The sequence below is a fragment of the Taudactylus pleione genome, unplaced genomic scaffold (assembly GCF_031769625.1).
Source record: "Taudactylus pleione unplaced genomic scaffold, aTauple2 ptg000969l, whole genome shotgun sequence".
NCBI lineage: Eukaryota > Metazoa > Chordata > Amphibia > Anura > Myobatrachidae > Taudactylus > Taudactylus pleione.
In genome coordinates this window covers 2,610,572-2,630,495 of record NW_028285370.1, presented here as the reverse complement: position 1 = coordinate 2,630,495, position 19,924 = coordinate 2,610,572, and the positions used below count along the sequence as shown (strand labels likewise).

Genomic DNA, 19,924 nt, shown 5'->3' with positions numbered 1-19,924 from the left:
CATGGCGCGGCACCCTGCTAAAATAGCCTGGCGGAAAGACTAGTTATATTCCGGTTATAATATTATTAACGAGTAAAAATATAGGGCCTGATTCAGGTGGACACTGCTGCGTTTGCTCTTGCATCCGTTTGCGGAGTTGTGGCAGCAATAATATACAAATGCTAGTTTCATCTTTTCCCTGGTGTAGATCCCTGCGTCTGAATGCCCATGCACGGAAACGCCCACTTTCAATGTCTCTGCACACAGTAACGCCAATGGTGATTCTTGCCTCACACTGACGCGCCAGAGACAATCCCATAACAAGCCCATGAAATGGTTTTTTTTTTTTCTTTTGCATTCACTTCAGGCCACCTCCCAATCACCACCCAAGAATGCCCATCACGGTTCTGCCCCGAGCGCCATAGAAGCTTTGTGCGTGTGCCTACACTTTGTGTGATACATGTGCCGCAGGTTTTATTCAGGACTTTTTGCACATGCGCAATTTAAAGTAACCGCTTAACTACGTGGATGCATTTCTGAATGAGGCCCATAATATCTATGATGTCACTGCGCCTACATTTGCGCGTCTCTGAGTCTGCAGCTTTGCAGATGTGGCCATTGGTTGGCATTACAAACAGGCTTAAACTTTACAGCTGCGTAATAGCGGAATTTAATCAGGGCGCTGAATACATTTGTGTAAGTGAAAGATGAATATGGAAATAAGCAAGGCATAGATTAAACACGTTCCACGGGACATAACAAAACGGGATGTAGTAATCCCGACAGTCGGAATCTCGGAGTTGCAGTCATGACGGTAAATACTGGGGTTAGGGGGAGGGTTAGGATTAGGGCATTAAGGGATGAGGATTAGAGTTAGGCATTCAGGGGGGGAGGTTATGTTTAGGTACTTGGGGGTAGGGTTAAGTTTAGGCAACAGGGACGGTGGTTTAAGGGTAGGGAGAGGGGGAGTGTTAGGATACTCACCGACAGGTGTCTATATCCTAACTCTGTCAGGATGCCGGTGTCAGGAGTCTGAACGCCGGGATCCCAAGCGCCGGCATTTCGTGCGCAACCCAACAAAACAATGGTTGAATGAGCACTTACACATAACACATATACGACTATGATTATGCTGATTTATGGAGGGGTGAGCTGAAGGAACAGGGAATGAAATTACACCAAGCAGACAGGGGTACGTGGGTTGTGCAAAGGGTCCATGACACAACCTCAGGTGGTCACCAACCTGGAGGAGACTTAACTAACGGAGCGCTAAATGTAAGGGCCGGTGCACTAGGTGTGACAGTGAGTGTACCTGTCACTGCTTACACCCACTTACTGTAATAAAAGACAGGAATAGCCTGTAATAATATTTTACACACACCTAGGGAGGGCCTGGCACAGAACGGAGGTGGCAATCAGTGAGACGCCACAAAACGTTGACAATAAATCAATAATCTAATATTCCTGGGCCCTGCCCACGCTGTGCTGTGTACATCTGACATAACTCCCTGCACAGAGAAAGTGACAATCATCTCATTACTGAGACTCCGGAGTTGTCATGAAATAAACTTTACAGTGAAAGTAATCAGACAAACAACGCAATTGGTCATTTCCCGTGTAAAATAAGCAGAAACATTTATAAAAGGATCCTTGGCATTCAGCAACACATTCTTTAGTACGAAGCACCGATGTGAGACCCATCCCTGCCCTGCAACCTGCAGTCATAAACCTGAGCAACTAGCTGTGAGAACACCATCCTCCAATACAGGATATTATATTTCTATGTGTGGCTGGGTCCGGTTACAGCAACCTCCAGGCCAGGGATTCCTACATAATTGTTCTAGTCTAGGGGGCTGATTACATAACGTGATGACACATTAATGCATGCTGTCCATCGTAGATACCCATCCAATGCAAGCTTCTGTCGGCGTAGGGAAGTCTTATAAAAGCCAATGTGTTATACTTGTACAATATTATGTAATAAGCCCAACAGCAGGAGTTTTCAACATGCGGCCCTCCAGTTGCTGTGGAACCCAGCATGCCTTGATACAGTTTTAGCATTGCCCTAATAGCAACTTTTTAAAAAAATTTTTGAAACCACCAATTTTAAGATGACTGCCGTATAGTAAAATAGGGCTACTTTTATAACACCCCGCACCATACACTAGGCATACAGTACTTACCTGTTTTTGAAAATGCATTTCAGGGAGATTGTGAAGAAAAACCACCTATGAGCGCGGCGGTAAAGTGGGCGTGTACTGATACATCTGAGAGGCGTGTCCTAGAGTCCATCTACATCCAAATGTAAACGAGCTTCAAAATAGCAGTTGTTGCTTAGCAGTGGCGTCCCTCCACACGGTGACACCCAGCGCGGGGTGGCATGCCGCCGCCAAAAAGGGGGCGCGGCCTCGGGAATCATGTGCCTTATAACCAATGCAGGGAAATGGCACTGATGGTCCTATATGAATGTATATTATCTCTGATTTATTTTTTTCCAACTATATAACAGCTACATAATGAGGCTGAGGTGCAATCAGGGAGTCAGGGAGATTGCTACTATTTCAGAGTTGGCAAGTATGACACTAAAGTGTATTTGAGGTTAAATCCTCCGATACCTGCTAGGTTTCTATGGGCGATGCTGCCAAATGTATCAATATCCGGAATACGATGCATCTGAAGATGGCGTTAGCCGCTGTAGCCTATGGGATACACTGCACACTATTAGCCGGCGGAGGGATCCGCCAGAACCCTTCCCGGCTATGGCGGATGTGCATGTGCAGACCACGGGACGGCGAATGCGCACCACCCCCTGCAGTGGCCGGCAGCTCTCCGGAGACATCGGAGCCCGTGTCCCTACATCCGGCCGATAGGATTGCATTTTGCAATGCGATCAGGGTTATACTGGCATGCCCTGATCGCACTGCAACAGCGATCCTTGATAAATGGGCCCCTAGGTCATTATTGGGATAATATTACAGTGATCAGTGTTGGTGGTAAGAGTAGCGGATAGCCGATTGTAAGACTCATAATCTCTTTTCTCATTTATCACAAACCAACAGAGAGAACCCATGACCTCTGCACACTAAATAAACCCCTTTGTTCTTTGTGAATCGCTGACAGTGAAAAACTTACATTGGCCTGGATCGGTGGGGCGGAGGGGTGCTGACACAGTACCCAAGTGTCCAAATACAGACTCTATGGGCCTGTGCAATGTCATCAAGTGTTCGAGTTAAAACACCTTTAACAAGTCTATTTCCTCCTCATTTAAAGAAAAAAAAAAAGTTATAAGGAAAAGAAGAACAACATTACACTCCTCAACGTCAGGTGTGAAACAAAATCCAGAATGAGAAGTTATGTACCCCCAGCCCCCCGCAGTCAGATAGCACCCTTACACTACCTACATGTACAAGTGTAAATGCCCAGGTACAGTTCCCTCATTCCATGCAGCTGCCCATAGCCGGCATAATGACCATGGCCACAATCCACACACATAGCCCATAGCTGGCATAATGACCGTGGCCATAATCCACACACATAGCCCATAGCCGGCATAATGGCCCTGACCATAATCCACACACATAGCCCATAGCCGGCATAATGACCATGGCCACAATCCACACACATAGCCCATAGCCGGCATAATGACCGTGGCCATAATCCACACACATAGCCCATAGCCGGCATAATGACCATGGCCACAATCCACACACATAGCCCATAGCCGGCATAATGACCATGGCCACAATCCACACACATAGCCCATAGCTGGCATAATGACCGTGGCCATAATCCACACACATAGCCCATAGCCGGCATAATGGCCCTGACCATAATCCACACACATAGCCCATAGCCGGCATAATGACCATGGCCATTATACAGAGACGAATTATAGTTTGTAGTAAATTTGCTCCCTGGACAGCGGACTGGGAATCAGAGAATAATAATACTGGTAGAGGAAACACCAGTGACCTACAAATGATGCGAGTCTGGCTGGAATACATCTTCCCACTAAACTTCAATATAATATGTGGATGGGGTGAACCGTTTAGCGGCTAAACCCGTCTAAAGTCCTGGTTAAGGCGCCCACACTCCCGTGTTTGCACCAAAAGCCAGGATGTTTTGCACATTTCCGTTCGCCTCCACAGGAGGGGGCCAGCAGAATTGTTCCGTTGGACGCCTGGCATTACCAGCCACCAATGAAAGCAATTGAATCGCCCCGTCACACTTCATGATACAAATTTTCATGACAGGCGTTAAAGGAGAGAAAGTGGGAGAGAGAGTTGGAAGGAAAAAGAGAGAGAGAGAAAAAGAGAGAGAATACTCGGACCAAATAAAGATCAGCTGGAAACCGACGGAAAAATTCCTAGTTTTCTCATTATCACTTAACCCAGTTAGTAATTTAAGATCATGCTACACCCTCCATCTATTGCTACAAGGCTCTTACACCCATCAGCTGCTGCTACACAGCTCCTACATCCATCAGCTACTGCTGAAAGGCTCCTACAGCCATCAGTTATTGTTAGACAGCTCCAATATCCATCAGTTGCTGCCAGACAGCTCCTACACCCATCAGCTACTGCTGGACAACTCCTATACCCATCAGCTACTGTTAGAGAACACCTATACCCATCAGCTACTGCTAGACAGCTCCTATTCCCATCAGCTACTGCTAGACAGCTCCTATACCCATCAGTTACTGCTAGACAGCTCCTATACCCATCAGCTACTGTTAGAGAACACCTATACCCATCAGCTACTGCTAGACAGCTCCTATACCCATCAGCTACTGTTAGAGAACACCTATACCCATCAGCTACTGCTAGACAGCTCCTATACCCATCAGCTACTGTTAGAGAACACCTATACCCATCAGCTACTGCTAGACAGCTCCTATACCCATCAGCTACTGCTAGACAGCTCCTATACCCATCAGCTACTGCTAGAGAACTCCTATACCCATCAGCTACTGCTAGACAGCTCCTATACCCATCAGCTACTGCTAGACAGCTCCTATACCCATCAGTTACTGCTAGACAGCTCCTATACCCATCAGCTACTGCTAGACAGCTCCTATACCCATCAGTTACTGCTAGACAGCTCCTATACCCATCAGCTACTGTTAGAGAACACCTATACCCATCAGCTACTGCTAGACAGCTCCTATACCCATCAGCTACTGTTAGAGAACACCTATACCCATCAGCTACTGCTAGACAGCTCCTATACCCATCAGCTACTGCTAGACAGCTCCTATACCCATCAGTTACTGCTAGACAGCTCCTATACCCATCAGCTACTGCTAGACAGCTCCTATACCCATCAGCTACTGCTAGAGAACTCCTATACCCATCAGCTACTGCTAGACAGCTCCTATTCCCATCAGCTACTGCCAGACAGCTCCTATTCCCATCAGCTACTACTATAGAACTCCTATACCCATCAGCTACTGTTAGAGAACACCTATACCCATCAGTTACTGCTAGACAGCTCCTACACCCATCAGCTACTGCTAGACAGCTCCTATTCCCATCAGCTACTGCCAGACAGCTCCTATACCCATCAGCTACTGCCAGACAGCTCCTATTCCCATCAGCTACTACTATAGAACTCCTATACCCATCAGCTACTGCTATAGAACTCCTATACCCATCAGCTACTGTTAGAGAACACCTATACCCATCAGTTACTGCTAGACAGCTCCTACACCCATCAGCTACTGCTAGACAGCTCCTATTCCCATCAGCTACTGCCAGACAGCTCCTATACCCATCAGCTACTGCCAGACAGCTCCTATTCCCATCAGCTACTACTATAGAACTCCTATACCCATCAGCTACTGCTAGCTCCTATACCCATCAGCTACTGCTAGACAGCTCCTATACCCATCAGCTACTGCTAGACAGCTCCTATACCCATCAGCTACTGCCAGACAGCTCCTATTCCCATCAGCTACTACTATAGAACTCCTATACCCATCAGCTACTGCTATAGAACTCCTATACCCATCAGCTACTGTTAGAGAACACCTATACCCATCAGTTACTGCTAGACAGCTCCTACACCCATCAGCTACTGCTAGACAGCTCCTATTCCCATCAGCTACTGCCAGACAGCTCCTATACCCATCAGCTACTGCCAGACAGCTCCTATTCCCATCAGCTACTACTATAGAACTCCTATACCCATCAGCTACTGCTAGCTCCTATACCCATCAGCTACTGCTAGACAGCTCCTATACCCATCAGCTACTGCTAGACAGCTCCTATACCCATCAGCTACTGCTAGCTCCTCTACCCATCAGCTACTGCTAGAGAGCTCCTATACCCATCAGCTACTGCTATAGAACTCCTATACCCATCAGCTACTGTTAGAGAACACCTATACCCATCAGTTACTGCTAGACAGCTCCTACACCCATCAGCTACTGCTAGACAGCTCCTATTCCCATCAGCTACTGCCAGACAGCTCCTATACCCATCAGCTACTACTATAGAACTCCTATACCCATCAGCTACTGCTATAGAACTCCTATACCCATCAGCTACTGTTAGAGAACACCTATACCCATCAGTTACTGCTAGACAGCTCCTACACCCATCAGCTACTGCTAGACAGCTCCTATTCCCATCAGCTACTGCCAGACAGCTCCTATACCCATCAGCTACTGCCAGACAGCTCCTATTCCCATCAGCTACTACTATAGAACTCCTATACCCATCAGCTACTGCTAGCTCCTATACCCATCAGCTACTGCTAGACAGCTCCTATACCCATCAGCTACTGCTAGACAGCTCCTATACCCATCAGCTACTGCTAGCTCCTCTACCCATCAGCTACTGCTAGAGAGCTCCTATATCCATCAGCTACTGCTATAGAACTCCTATACCCATCAGCTACTGTTAGAGAACACCTATACCCATCAGTTACTGCTAGACAGCTCCTACACCCATCAGCTACTGCTAGACAGCTCCTATTCCCATCAGCTACTGCCAGACAGCTCCTATACCCATCAGCTACTGCCAGACAGCTCCTATTCCCATCAGCTACTACTATAGAACTCCTATACCCATCAGCTACTGCTAGCTCCTATACCCATCAGCTACTGCTAGACAGCTCCTATACCCATCAGCTGCTGCTAGACAGCTCCTATACCCATCAGCTACTGCTAGACAACTCCTATACCCATCAGCTACTGCTAGAGAACTCCTACACCCATCAGCTACTGCTAGACAGCTCCTACACCCATCAGCTACTGCCAGACAGCTCCTACACCCATCAGCTACTGCTAGACAACTCCTATACCCATCAGCTACTGCTAGAGAACTCCTATACCCATCAGCTACTGCTAGACAGCTCCTACACCCATCAGCTACTGCCAGACAGCTCCTATACCCATCAGCTACTGCCAGACAGCTCCTATTCCCATCAGCTACTACTATAGAACTCCTATACCCATCAGCTACTGCTAGACAGCTCCTATACCCATCAGCTACTGCTAGACAGCTCCTATATCCATCAGCTACTGCTAGACAGCTCCTATACCCATCAGCTACTGCTAGACAGCTCCTATACCCATCAGCTACTGCTAGCTCCTCTACCCATCAGCTACTGCTAGACAGCTCCTATACCCATCAGCTACTGCTGGACAGCTCCTATACCCATCAGCTGCTGCTAGACAGCTCGTATACGCATCAGCTTCTGCTAGACAGCTCCTATATCCATCAGCTTCTGCTAGACAGCTCCTATACCCATCAGCTGCTGCTAGACAGCTCCTACACCCATCAGCTACTGCTGGAAGGCTCCTACACCCATCAACTACTAGAAGGATCCTACACCAACAGCTACTACTAGGAGGCTCCTACACCAACAGCTACTACTAGGAGGCTCCTACACCAACAGCTACAACTCGGAGGCTCCTACATTCATTAGCAGCTGCTGGACAGCTCCTATACTCATCAGCTGCAGTTAGAAGGCTCCTACACCCATCAGCTACTACTAGACAGCTCCTACACCAACAGCTACTACTAAAAGGCTCCTACATTCATTAGCAGCTGCTGGACAGCTCCTATACTCATTGGCTGCTAATGGAAAAGCTCCTACACCCATTAGCTACTGCTAGAAGGCTCCTACAATATCAGCTACTACCATACAGCTCCTATACCCATCAGCTACTGCTAGAAGGCTCCTGAAATATCAGCTACTGCTGGAATGCTCCTACACCCATCAGTTATTGCTAGACAGCTCCTATATCCATCAGCTACTGCTGGAAGGCTCCTACACCCATCAGCTACTGCAAGACAACTCGTATACCATAGAAACATAGAATTTGATTACAGATAAGAACCACTTGGCCCATCTAGTCTGCCCCATTTTTAAACATATTGTTACCTCAAACCTTATTTATGTCTATCTCATGCATGTTTAAATTGCTCTACTGTCTAATGGTGCATACACACGATCAGATTTTTCCTTCAGATATGAACGATAACGATTTAAAAAATCGTTCAGTCGTTCATATCTGAAGGAAAATCGTTCATATCTGACATGCCTGAACGATGGACGATCAACGATGCGCGTTCCCGTTTGTCAGATAACGATATCTGACATCTGATGTGTTTGCAGTCAGACTTGGACGATTCCATTCATTTTAATGCAGTCAAAAATCGTTCAATCGTTCAAATCGTTCAAAACTTTGGTAAAATCGTTCAAATCGTTCAAATCGTTTAATCGTTCAATCGTTCATCTGACAAATCTGACAAGTCTGACAAATCTGACCGTGTGTACGCTCCATTAGCCTCTACCACCTCTGATGGGGGCTATTCCACTTGTCCACTACCCTTTCTGTGAAGTAATTTTTCCTCAAATTTCCCCTGAACCTACCACCCTCCAGTTTCAGAACATGTCCTCTTGTTCTAATACTTCTTTCTTTGAAGAATGTCTCCTTCCTTTACCTTTCTAAAACCCTTTATATATTTGAACGTTTCTATCATGTCCCCACTTTCCCTTCTCTGCTCCAGACTATACATATTTAGATCTTTTAGTCTTTCCTGGTACATTTTGTGGTATAGACCTTGCACCATTTTAGTTGCCCTTCTTTGTACAGTCTCTAATGTATTAATATCCTTCTGGAGATATGGCCTCCAGAACTGAATACAGTATTCGAGATGAGGACGTACCAATGACCTATACAGTGGTATTATCACTTCATTCTTTCTGCTACTGATTCCTCTCCCTATGCAACCACGCATCTGACTTGCCTTCCTCATTGCTTTGTTACAATGTTTGCTTGCCTTTAAGTCACCTGAAATAGTGACTCCTAGATCCCTTTCCTCTTCAGTAGTTTCCAGTATAGTGCCATTAATACTATATTTAGCCTTTGGATTTTTGAGACCAAAGTGCATGATCTTGCATTTTTTGGCATTAAACTGTAGTTGCCACGTTCTTGACCATTCCTCTAGTCTACCTAGATCATCAATCATTTGTTTTACCCCTCCTGGTGTGTCTACCCTGTTGCATACCTTTGTGTCATCTGCAAAAAGGCATAGTTTCCCTTCAATACCATTTGCAATGTCACAAATAAAGATATTAAAAAGCACTGGTCCAAGTACAGATCCCTGAGGTACTCCACTGGTAACATTTCCCTCTTGAGACTGCTCTCCATTTACTACAACTCTCCGTTTCCTATCCTGCAGCCATGATCTTATCCATTCAACTATCTTTGTATCCAATCCCATGCTTTCCAGTTTATTTAACAGTCTGCGATGTGTAACAGTGTCAAAAGCCTTACTAAAGTCTAGATAAGCTATATCTATGCCCCCCCCTTATCTATTTCCTTAGTCACTCAGTTAAAAAAGTAAATGATCTCCCTCCAGTAAATCCATGCTGTTTGGGATACTGCAAATTGCTGGATTTGAGATAATCTACTACTCTTTCTTTTAAGAGTGTTTCCATCAATTTCCCTACTACTGATGTCAGGCTCACTGGTCGGTAGTTGCTTGCCTCTTCCTTGATTCCACTTTTGTGCAGTGGAATCAATTCTGTTAATGGTGTTACCAACACCCCTTTAAGCTATTTTAGTATCCTTTGATGTATCCCATCTGGCCCCATTGATTTAACCACTGTCAGTTTTGAGAGTTGATAGGATCTTCTCCTCTGTAAATGTGCTTGTTCCTACCTAATTTTTCTGATTACACCTGCAACTTAACTGTGGCCACTTTCCCTCTCTTTCAATAGTGAATACTGAACAATAATTATTATTAAGATGATCAGCTATTACATTGTCTCCCTCAACAAGACTCCCTCTTTCTATCTTTAGTCTTTTTATTCCACCTTTTGTTTTTCTCCTTTCGCTTATATACTTAAAAAAAGTTTTGCCCCCTTTACCCACTGACTGTGCCATTTTCTCCTCAGCTTTTGCCTTTGCACATCTGATTACTTTCTTAGCCTCCTTCTGCTTTACAAGATACTCCTCTTTGTCTTCATTATTTTGTGTTTGCTTGTATTTCCTAAAGGCCATCTTTTTTGCTTTCACAATACTGGTTACCTCTTTCCCAAACCACACTGGCTTCCTTTTCCTTGTGGTTTTCCTAACCCTTTTGATACAAAAGGTCTGTTGCCTTTAATATTGCACTTTTTAAATTGTCCCACCTCTCCTGCACTCCTTTCAGGTTCCTCCACTCTGCCAAAGATTCGCTTACACATCTTCCCATCCCTGCAAAATCAGCCTTCCTAAAATCTAACACCTTTGTTTCTGTATGGGGTGAGTCAGTATCTGTCTTTATTCTGAACCATACTGCTTGATGATCACTGGATGCCAGGTTTTCATTAACTTTTACATCAGATATTCTGTCTCCATTTGTAAGTATTAAGTCTAATATTGCGTCTTTCCGAGTGGGCTCCCTCACCAATTGCTGGAGGGAGGCTCCTTGCAATGAATTCAGGATGTCCCTACTTCTAGTGGAACTTGCCACACACACCTCCCAGTTTATATCGGGTAGAATAAAATCTCCCATGATTATAACCTCTCCTTTTAATGCCATTTTAGTGATGTCCTGCAATAGTTTATTGTCCAGGTCCTCTTCCTGACCTTTAGCTATTGCTAAACAGCTCCTATGCCCATCAGCTGCTGCTAGACAGTTCCTACACCAATCTGCTACTACTAGAAGGCTCCTACACCAACAGCTACTACTAGACAGCTCCTATATCCATTGGTTGCTGGTAGACAGCTCCTACACCCATCAGCTACTGCTAGGAGCCTCCTGCACCCATAATCTACTGCTAGAAGCTCCTACAATATCAGAAGGCTCCTACACTCATCAACTGCTGTTAGAAGGCTCCTACATTCATCAGCTACTACTAGACAGCTCCTACACTCATCAGCTACTACTAGACAGCTCCTACACTCATCAGCTACTACTAGAAGGCTCCTACACCAACAGCTACTGCTAGACAGCTCCTATACCATTGGCTGCTGATGGAACAGCTTCTACACCCATCAGCTACAGAAGATGCACCATTAGCAATATGACCATTAGGAAAGAGAATCAAAGTCACTCTTACCAGCATGCTGTCCCCACATTTCTCAGCCATTTTCCTCGTGGTAGGGAGATTTCTGACAAGTGACTAGTCACTTCTGTGAAATGGAGCTGGCAGAGGGTGCTGCAATTATTTTGTCTGATCCCGTAATTCTCTGAGCTGTATAGAGAGAAAAGAAAAACAAATAAGGATTTTATACAGGAAAGTACAACTTGTACCCCAGCATCAGAGGGAAATGAGCGCAACAAATCAATAGTGAAATGTAAATAAAAGGTTATCTACTCTGATGCAGTTGTTTTGCAATCCTGAACAGTAACCTATTAGATAGTGGATACCACAATGAATTCCAGTTGTAACATCTAAAGGTGCCCATACATCTGACAGGTTTTTCCGCGATCCTGCGGCGCGATCGGAAATGCTGATCTGCCGGGTGGAAACGCCGGCCGACCAACATCGATATTCAGCGATCCGTCGCAGGATCGCTGAAATATTACATGTTACATGTCCCCGATGTGACGATCGCGATCATCAAATCCTGGAAAATCCAACATGTGGATTTCTGTGATCCCGCGATGCCAGGTTGCAGCATCGCGGGATCGCGGCAATACATCGCTGATGGATGGGCCCCATAAGAGGCATGAATGACCCGATCTATACAGGGTGCAATCAAGAGATGAAAACGTAAATAGTTACTCCCCTGCTACTCTCTTAAGGACAATAATTATTATTATTTGAGAATGGAGGTAAATATATTTTGACCCTCTACGTCTGTCTGCCTTTTTGGCAAAATTAAATAATTCCTTAAAAATAAAAAATACTATTAAATCATAGAATATCAAAATCAGGCGCAAAAATGAAATAAAGAGTATATATATATAAATATATATATATATGTATATATATATAAAACACAGGTGCTGGTCATACCCTGCAGCTCCCATCAAAAGCACATAGGGAGCGCTATTAAAGATACATTATATCCTCATTTTAATAAAAATACAACAATAAAATATACATATATTAATAAGAAACTACCTATTATGGCCAGTATAAAAAATTTATATAAAGTTCTGAGAACAAAAAAATATATATATATCCACTTTGAATTTAGAAGCTTCGGTGTTATGTCGCTTTAATAGACATCCACATTAATTTTGACAGATGACATATATTCCAATCGATTATTAGTATTTAAACAGCATTAAGGTCTATATATATATATATATCTTTTTGGGGGGTATGTTTTAGACTCTTTCCCTCTCCCCATAAAAAGTAAAAAAGACAAAATTCAGAAACTCAACATTCCACAAAATGTATGTTTTTTACTGCATGTATATGTTTTGTTTTGTTTTTTATGATGCAAGATATACATCTGTTGTAAAATTTTTTTTGTATGTATGTAATCTACTGAATTTTGGATATAATAGATATTTAAAAAAAAAAAAAAAAAACAGCATTAAGAGCTAGCAGCATGCGTTGTACTCAACCTTCCCACCATATAGTCAGCTCACCACTTGTGTAGAGATATTAATATTTCGCTGGCAGAAATTCTGGCCATCAGCTGACCCCGACAATTACAAGACTGTTACACACACGTTGCATTTGCCTCGTTTACTTTTAGAGCAAATTAATCTTTTCACAAAATCCTCACTAGAAAAAGAAAAATGATTTTCTCTTAATTAAAAATGTCTGGACTCACTTGAGCACGTTAATATCATGTATGAGCAACCCCCACAACATGTATGATCAGTACACAATTCAACATAACAAAAATTAAGTTTTAAAAAAAAGATTCTGACCTCTAAATACAAAAGTTCAAAAATGAATTTAGTCATTATGTCGACATGCTCTGAATGTCCACATGGGTGTTTTGTACACGTCGACAGTGGGAATGTCGAAATTACAGGTTAAGGCGGGGGGGAGTGGACACATGAAAGCTTGGAGAGAGATAAAATTGTGAAAGATAAAGCACCAATAAATTGGTTCCTAACTGTCATTTTTCAAACACAGGCTGTAACGTGACAGTTAGGAGCTGATTGGTTGGTACTTTCTCTCTCTCCACTTTATCACTCTACAAGCTTTCATGAATACTCCCCTTAGGCTGCAGTTAGGCTTACGTTTAGCATTAGGGCTCTAAAGGGGTGATTCAATTGTCAACGCTGGTGGCTGTCAGTGCCGGGCGCTTTATGGAGCAATTCAATTGTTGCTCCTTCGGACGCAAAATGCCGCCGGCGTCAGCATTTCTGCTCGCCCCCTCCTGAGGAGGTGAGCAGAAATGTGTGAAAAGCCTGTAGTTTGGGTGCCCTAACCAGGACTTTAAACGGGTTTAGCCACTATACACGACTAAACCCTGTCTAATTGGGCGCGACAAGCGTGATAATTAATGGGTGTCCAAAACAACTAAATTGCTACATTGGGTGCTCATGAATTACCGTAAAAAGATGGATGAAAAGACGCTCAGCGCTACTGAGTCATGCCACGGCATGGCGCGACTAGAAGGGCTGTTTAACGCGCCAGGAGGCTAGATGTATGTGGACCCATCTGTACTTTCAGTCACTTGACTGCCCATGTACACAGTACTTCCCCCATATCTACCTAGTCTGGCTTACTGGGTGCATTGTCGGGTCTTGGCTGCTTCTTGGTGGCTTCTCTTCGCAATGTCACCATCCCACCATCTGTTACAAGCCAAAAGGTGGGAGGGAGGCGTAAATATTACATAATATGTAGCAAGTGGAATATTGACTGTTATGTGTCCATATCACTAAAGTAAATTAAGCAAATGTTCTGGGAAAAAAAACACATGCACTATGAGATACCAGAACATTAAAATCAATCATGTTTATCGGCCTACTTGTAACATGCAGGACACACAGCACAGGCCGTTCTGGTTACATTAGCAGCTCGGTTACCTGGATAACTTCTCCTCGTAAATCGTAAGAAGTCTAATTATCATTAACATTTATTTATGTGGGATGCAATCGGGAAGCCGGCTGACATTATACCGACAGCCGTCTTCCGGACTGTCATATCCCGGCGAGGGTGAAATGCACGGCGTCTAGATGTAGACGGCGCTCATTTCACGGACGCCGGGAGACCGGCGCCCGGCATCCCGATCGAAGGGATGCTGGACAACGCGAGCGGACAGCCGCGTGGGGGGGGGGGGTTTGAGGGTTAGGTTTAGGGCACCCGGGGGGGGACTTAGGGTTAGCCACCCCCCCGGGAGGGTTAGGCTAGTGGGAGGGGGGATTAGAGTTAGGCACCCCCGGGGGGGACATAGGGTTAGGCACTTACAGGGGGGATTAGAGTTAGGCACATGGGGGGGAGGTTAGGGTTAGGCACCCCTAAGGAGGGTTAGGGTTAGTCTATACTTGCCTTACAACGATCGGGATTTCCAGCGCTGTCAGGCTCACGCTGCCGGGATCTGTTCCAGTGTCGGGCTGTCGGGAATCGAACCGCTGGCCATGTGGCTCCGGTATTTCATGCCGATTCCATTTATGTAGTGTCAATCTACTCCATAGTGCTTTACAATTGGAGCAAACACAGGGCCTGATTCAGCAAGGATTGCAAGTGCTAAGATGCACGCAGTCGGACGATTTTCGCGATCTGCGTATGCATCACTGTGCGTAAACTAGCCACTGCGATCGGGAACGAGATTGCATTGTGTACGCAGACCCATCGCTGAGTGATTGACAGGAAGTACCGTTTGTGGGTGGTCGAGCGAAAGCAGGCTTGTCGGTGCATTTGAACGCCATTACAGCGGCATGCATAATTAAGCCCCTGTGACGGCGTACGCAGCCTGAGCTCTAGATACAGACAGGAAGTTTAGCAGTTTTTGAGTAAGGTCTGACCTACCTTAATTGTGGGTGAGGCTCCGATGGTCCTCGATGGTACCGATGTTTTCGCAGACTTGCCAGGTATTACGGATGTCAGTAAAGGGAAGAGGGCGTCTTTATGTTGTGCTGCAGCGGCACTGCGATCACATTCATTTGCATAATTTTGCAGCAGAACTGCGTACGCGCTTGCTGCCGCGATCGCATCAGTGATCCTTGCTGAGAAAGGCCCACAGTAATAAAACAAGACTGTATATCAACAGACCGAGGCCCGTATTCAATTAGGTGCGAAAACTCAGAATCGGCGAAAATGTATCGCCGACTGCAACTTTTCGCCAGGCGGAAGCTTATCTCCGTATTCAATTGCAAACTCTTTTCGCGTACGCCAAAACACAATGCAATGTAATAGGCGAAAAAGATTCACCTATGAATAGGTGTCGAAAAAAAAAACCCACTGCGTTAAAAAAAAACTAAAAAAAGTGAGCAACACCCCAAAAAAGCACTTTGAAAATGGGGGTGAATAAGTGCAAAATAGACTTTAGGGGGTCTGCAAGTATGAATGAGTAGCTTTTTTGATTGCAGGTGTAGTCAGGTGTGTTTTTTAAGTTTCTTATAACTTCACTTTAGCAACTTTTTAATATGCTTGCAGCCATTTTCTGAATACGGTGAATAGCGGGGGTGCGCTCGATAACTTTCCGCAGCTAAAATACGCGATGTAGGCGAAAAGTCCGGCATGCGAAAAAGTATTGCGAGTACGAAACTAATTGATTATGGCCCCAAGTAGTAAGCTTACAATCTATAGGGATAATGATCAGAGCCCAGTCTCCTCCATTAACCTGTAGGGCAGTGGTTCTCAACTTTTTGCTTCTGTAACACACTGAAGAGTGACATTCACATATGGCATAATTGTAAATTAATCTTATTGTACCAGAAGCACATACTAGGTACAGAATCATCTGCCTGATGTGCCGGGCTTAACAGCTGAACTGGGCGGGTATTTAAATTTGCCCACCCAGTTGAGCGGTCAATCACTGCCATGTCCCTGCAGCATGTGTACGGTGATCGGCGGGTCGCCGTTACTCACCAGCAGATGACAGTTACATTTTTCAGATATATCGGCCATCCAGGGATATGTAGTCAAGGTAGGCAGAGCCTCCCCTGTCATACTGCCTGTCAGACTGCAGAGTTTTGACTATAAACATTATTAGAATAATACAAAGGAGATTTTTATAACTTATAAAATATCTTCTTTGTATTATTCTGATAATCTTTATAGGCAAAACTCACCAAAAGTACAGCACTCCATGGAAATACAGGGAGAGACAACAGATGAGGCAGTAACAGCTCAGCCTCACCTCTGACACCTAAGACACTGCCTTGAGTTGGGGGCTGGGCCACGAAGCAGCCAATAAAACACAGAGAACAAGATCTCTGATTGGACACCTCTGACGATCAGGTGACCAGTCCAGGAAGTACTCCGGCATCGGAGCTCAGCGGCAGCACGAAGGATGGAAGGAAATTGAAATATGCAAACAGAAGAAACACACAAAGGAGAAAAAGGTGAGGAGGGTCCGCTGCTTGGGGGAGATCTGTGTGAGAGAGGGGGAAATTTTGTGTGCTAGGGGGGATATTCTGTACTAATAGGAGATATGTGTGAGGGGGATCTGTGCTACAGAGAATCTGTGTGGGGGGAGATCTGTGCAAGTGGTGCAGGTTCATATATGGGTGTGTAAATCTGGCTTTGATACTAGCCAGTGCCTTCCCATCCGTTGACCTCACTGCACGTTCCTGCGGCCATCTGCTGTGCTCACAGCAGATCAGATATGCCTGTGTATGGGCTGTTTGTGCGCAAAAAAAAAAAATCACACAAATTATCTCAGAAAAAGCAATGCGTTTGGAATTGGAATTCAGTGCAAGTAAAGCTTATGTTTTTATAAATGTAAGTATATGTATATATTTCTATTGAATAAAACCATGTACCTTCTGTGCCCCAATGTAACCCCAAAGTGTTCTACTGAAAGGTCTTCCCTTGCAGCCTCCTGAGTTTGAATGAACTCAGGAGGCAGAGGATGGCAATTGCAGCCAGCTGATTGCTACACTAGAGCCCTGAAGGCTCCTGCATCTGAACGAGCGCCCGCTCTGAATCAGGGCGTGTTTTTTTTAATTGCAAATCAGCCTTTTGGACGCTCGCATAGCTGTGGGTTACCACCTACAGCTTATGCGAGCGTCCATGATGATGGTCGCGATGGTCAAGACCATCGCGACCATCGGGCTTGCGACGAGACCCTTGTGGTAGGGTCTCGTTGCCGCAAGCCCTGGAGTGATTTTGGCTCTATCAGAGCCAAAATCACTCCCACTGATATCACTAGTGATGTCAGTGAGGCCGGACCCAGACGGTAGGCGTTCCCATGGGAACGCCTCCGTCTGGGCAGGCGCGCCCACCAAAGGGGGCGTGCTGTCACTCAGCATCGACAGCACGCCCCCTTTGGTGCGAGACCTGGAGCGACGGCTTCCCCGTCGCTCGCCGGGTCTCGCGCATGCGCACGACGGAGCTCCCTCCGTCATGCGCACTTGGGCACCATCGACCCGCTTGCGAGCGTACAGCGCTCGCGAGCGGGTCTGAATGAGACCCTCTGTGCACTGGGAACAATGTGAAAATGTGTAAACTTTCTCCTGGATTGGTTACAGGGCCAGGGGCTGATTCCTGCTGAACTCTGATTCAGAATTGTATAAAAGCAAAAGCAAAAATTTGTGTATCATCTGAACTTCTAACATCTGTATGCTGTGCGATTCCTAGTACCTTCAACAAGGAATAAACATTTTACTGCAGCAAACAAAGATCTCCCTGTTTCCAGGATGCCTGCATCTGCTTGTATCCTGTGACTACTAGATAATCAAAAATGCTCATCTTTTTTCTCTTTCTGAGTTTGAGCCCAGTATCTCTAAGCTCTGCCCCCGCAATCTGTACTGCCCAGCGCAGAAAGTCCATCCAGTCACACCTGCATTCTCATTCAGACGTGCAATCCCACAAGTCTAGGTGCAGACATAGTATCAGGGGGCAATGCCGCTAGTGTGGAAAAATAAATGCATTGAGAGGATGAAAAGGCCGATGTGTCCAAGCAGTAAAAGAACTGTGCTTTGCACTTTAGCGAATGTTACCAGTTAGTAATCTCCTTTACGATTCTCCCCAGTTCACAAAAAACAATGAAGCTTTGCTCCAGTAATGACTAGGATCCTCGGAGAAGATTGGGTTGAACTTTTTATCTCTAAGGAGTTTACACTCTGATGTGACGAGCAAACGTGTAGATTAATTACAATGGGATGACAGAATAGTCACCTGACAACAATTGAAGTATTTCCTAGTGTCAACCGTCCTCTAATTCTCTCACTAAGCCAATGATACATTTGTACATGTTACATCACAGATAGACACTACCACATTCAATATTCACACTGCTACCAGTGGTGGTTCTGAGAAGAAATGATCATTTTAATACCTGTAGGATCCAGGCACGTGTCCATGTCGCAGCTCTTCGTAATCATAGTCTGCAGTTAAGCAATAAATATGAGACACAGTTTTGCAGTTTTTGGAACAAAATGAGAGTTTGCAGAGTGCTGTGTTACCATGGCAGCCAGTATATTTCCTGCTGCCGGCACAAAATCTCCAGCTTTTATTGGAATCTGAGCTTTTCAATCACTACGGACAGATCTGCATGTTCCGTCTATTGTGTCATGAAGGTGACCAACAGGCAGTGTCTTATGCGGGTGATGCTGGGGGTGGCAGTGCCCAGGGAGCACTTCCTACCAAAATTGCAAAAAGAAGATTGGTGCTTTACTAAGAAATCACACACTGGGGCACTGCACACCTACGCCTGGAGCCTAAAAATGGAAAACACTTATTTCACAACAAACAGGTAATCTACAGTGACATCTATCAGGCTGGGAGCCGAGTACTGACAGCACAGTAACTGGCATGATCAGCAATATCTCCAACATCCCCTGCTGTTTAGTTTACTTACATAGGGCCATATCCAATTAGCCGCAGTAATTTACCGCGGCTGGTTAGCTCGCTCGGGGCTATCCAATTAGCCCCGTAGTCGGCCTGACGACGGCACTTATCGGGGGGTTTTCTCGGGACCTGATGTGTCCCGAACAATAATCCACGATAAATGCCGTTTTTTTCGCCCCAAAAAAGGCGAGAACACATAGGGCCGCGAGCTTATCGAGGCTCCTATGTGTTAATGGGCGAACTATCCTATTAATTTGTCCAAATTAATAGGATGGGGAGAAAAAAAATATCGTTGAAAATCGGGGATTATCTGTGAAAAATCCCCGTTTTTCGCCGATTGCGGGGATCAATTAGTGCCCGAACAGTGTTCGGGGCTAATTGGATATGGCCCACAGTGGTGATACTAATCTCTCCTTAAACATATGGAAACAGCCATATCCACAGTTTTAAAAACAGAATTACTTTGATGGTGGTTATTCTAGCACCCTGCACCTGTCACCACTCGTGTTCCTCTTTCCTGTCTGGGGTGTTGCTCTACTCTGGTGCTTCTAGCACACTCAGCTGATAC

General features: G+C 45.2%; 1 protein-coding gene across 6 annotated transcripts in view; it reads right to left on the bottom strand.

Moving 5' to 3' along the window:
• Positions 1-19,924, bottom strand: part of SLC6A9 (solute carrier family 6 member 9) — a 164,810-nt gene that overhangs the window by 120,911 nt on the left and 23,975 nt on the right. For 5 of the 6 annotated variants that reach the window (XM_088460671.1, XM_088460670.1, XM_088460669.1 and 2 more), the window contains exon 2: positions 11,542-11,676. In XM_088460671.1, coding sequence (XP_088316797.1) covers positions 11,542-11,571 — 30 coding nt within the window. In that variant the 5' untranslated portion in view covers positions 11,572-11,676. Of the gene's footprint in view, positions 1-11,541; positions 11,677-13,028; positions 13,050-19,924 lie in introns of those variants that run through there. The other variant, XM_088460674.1, reaches the window with a different exon arrangement.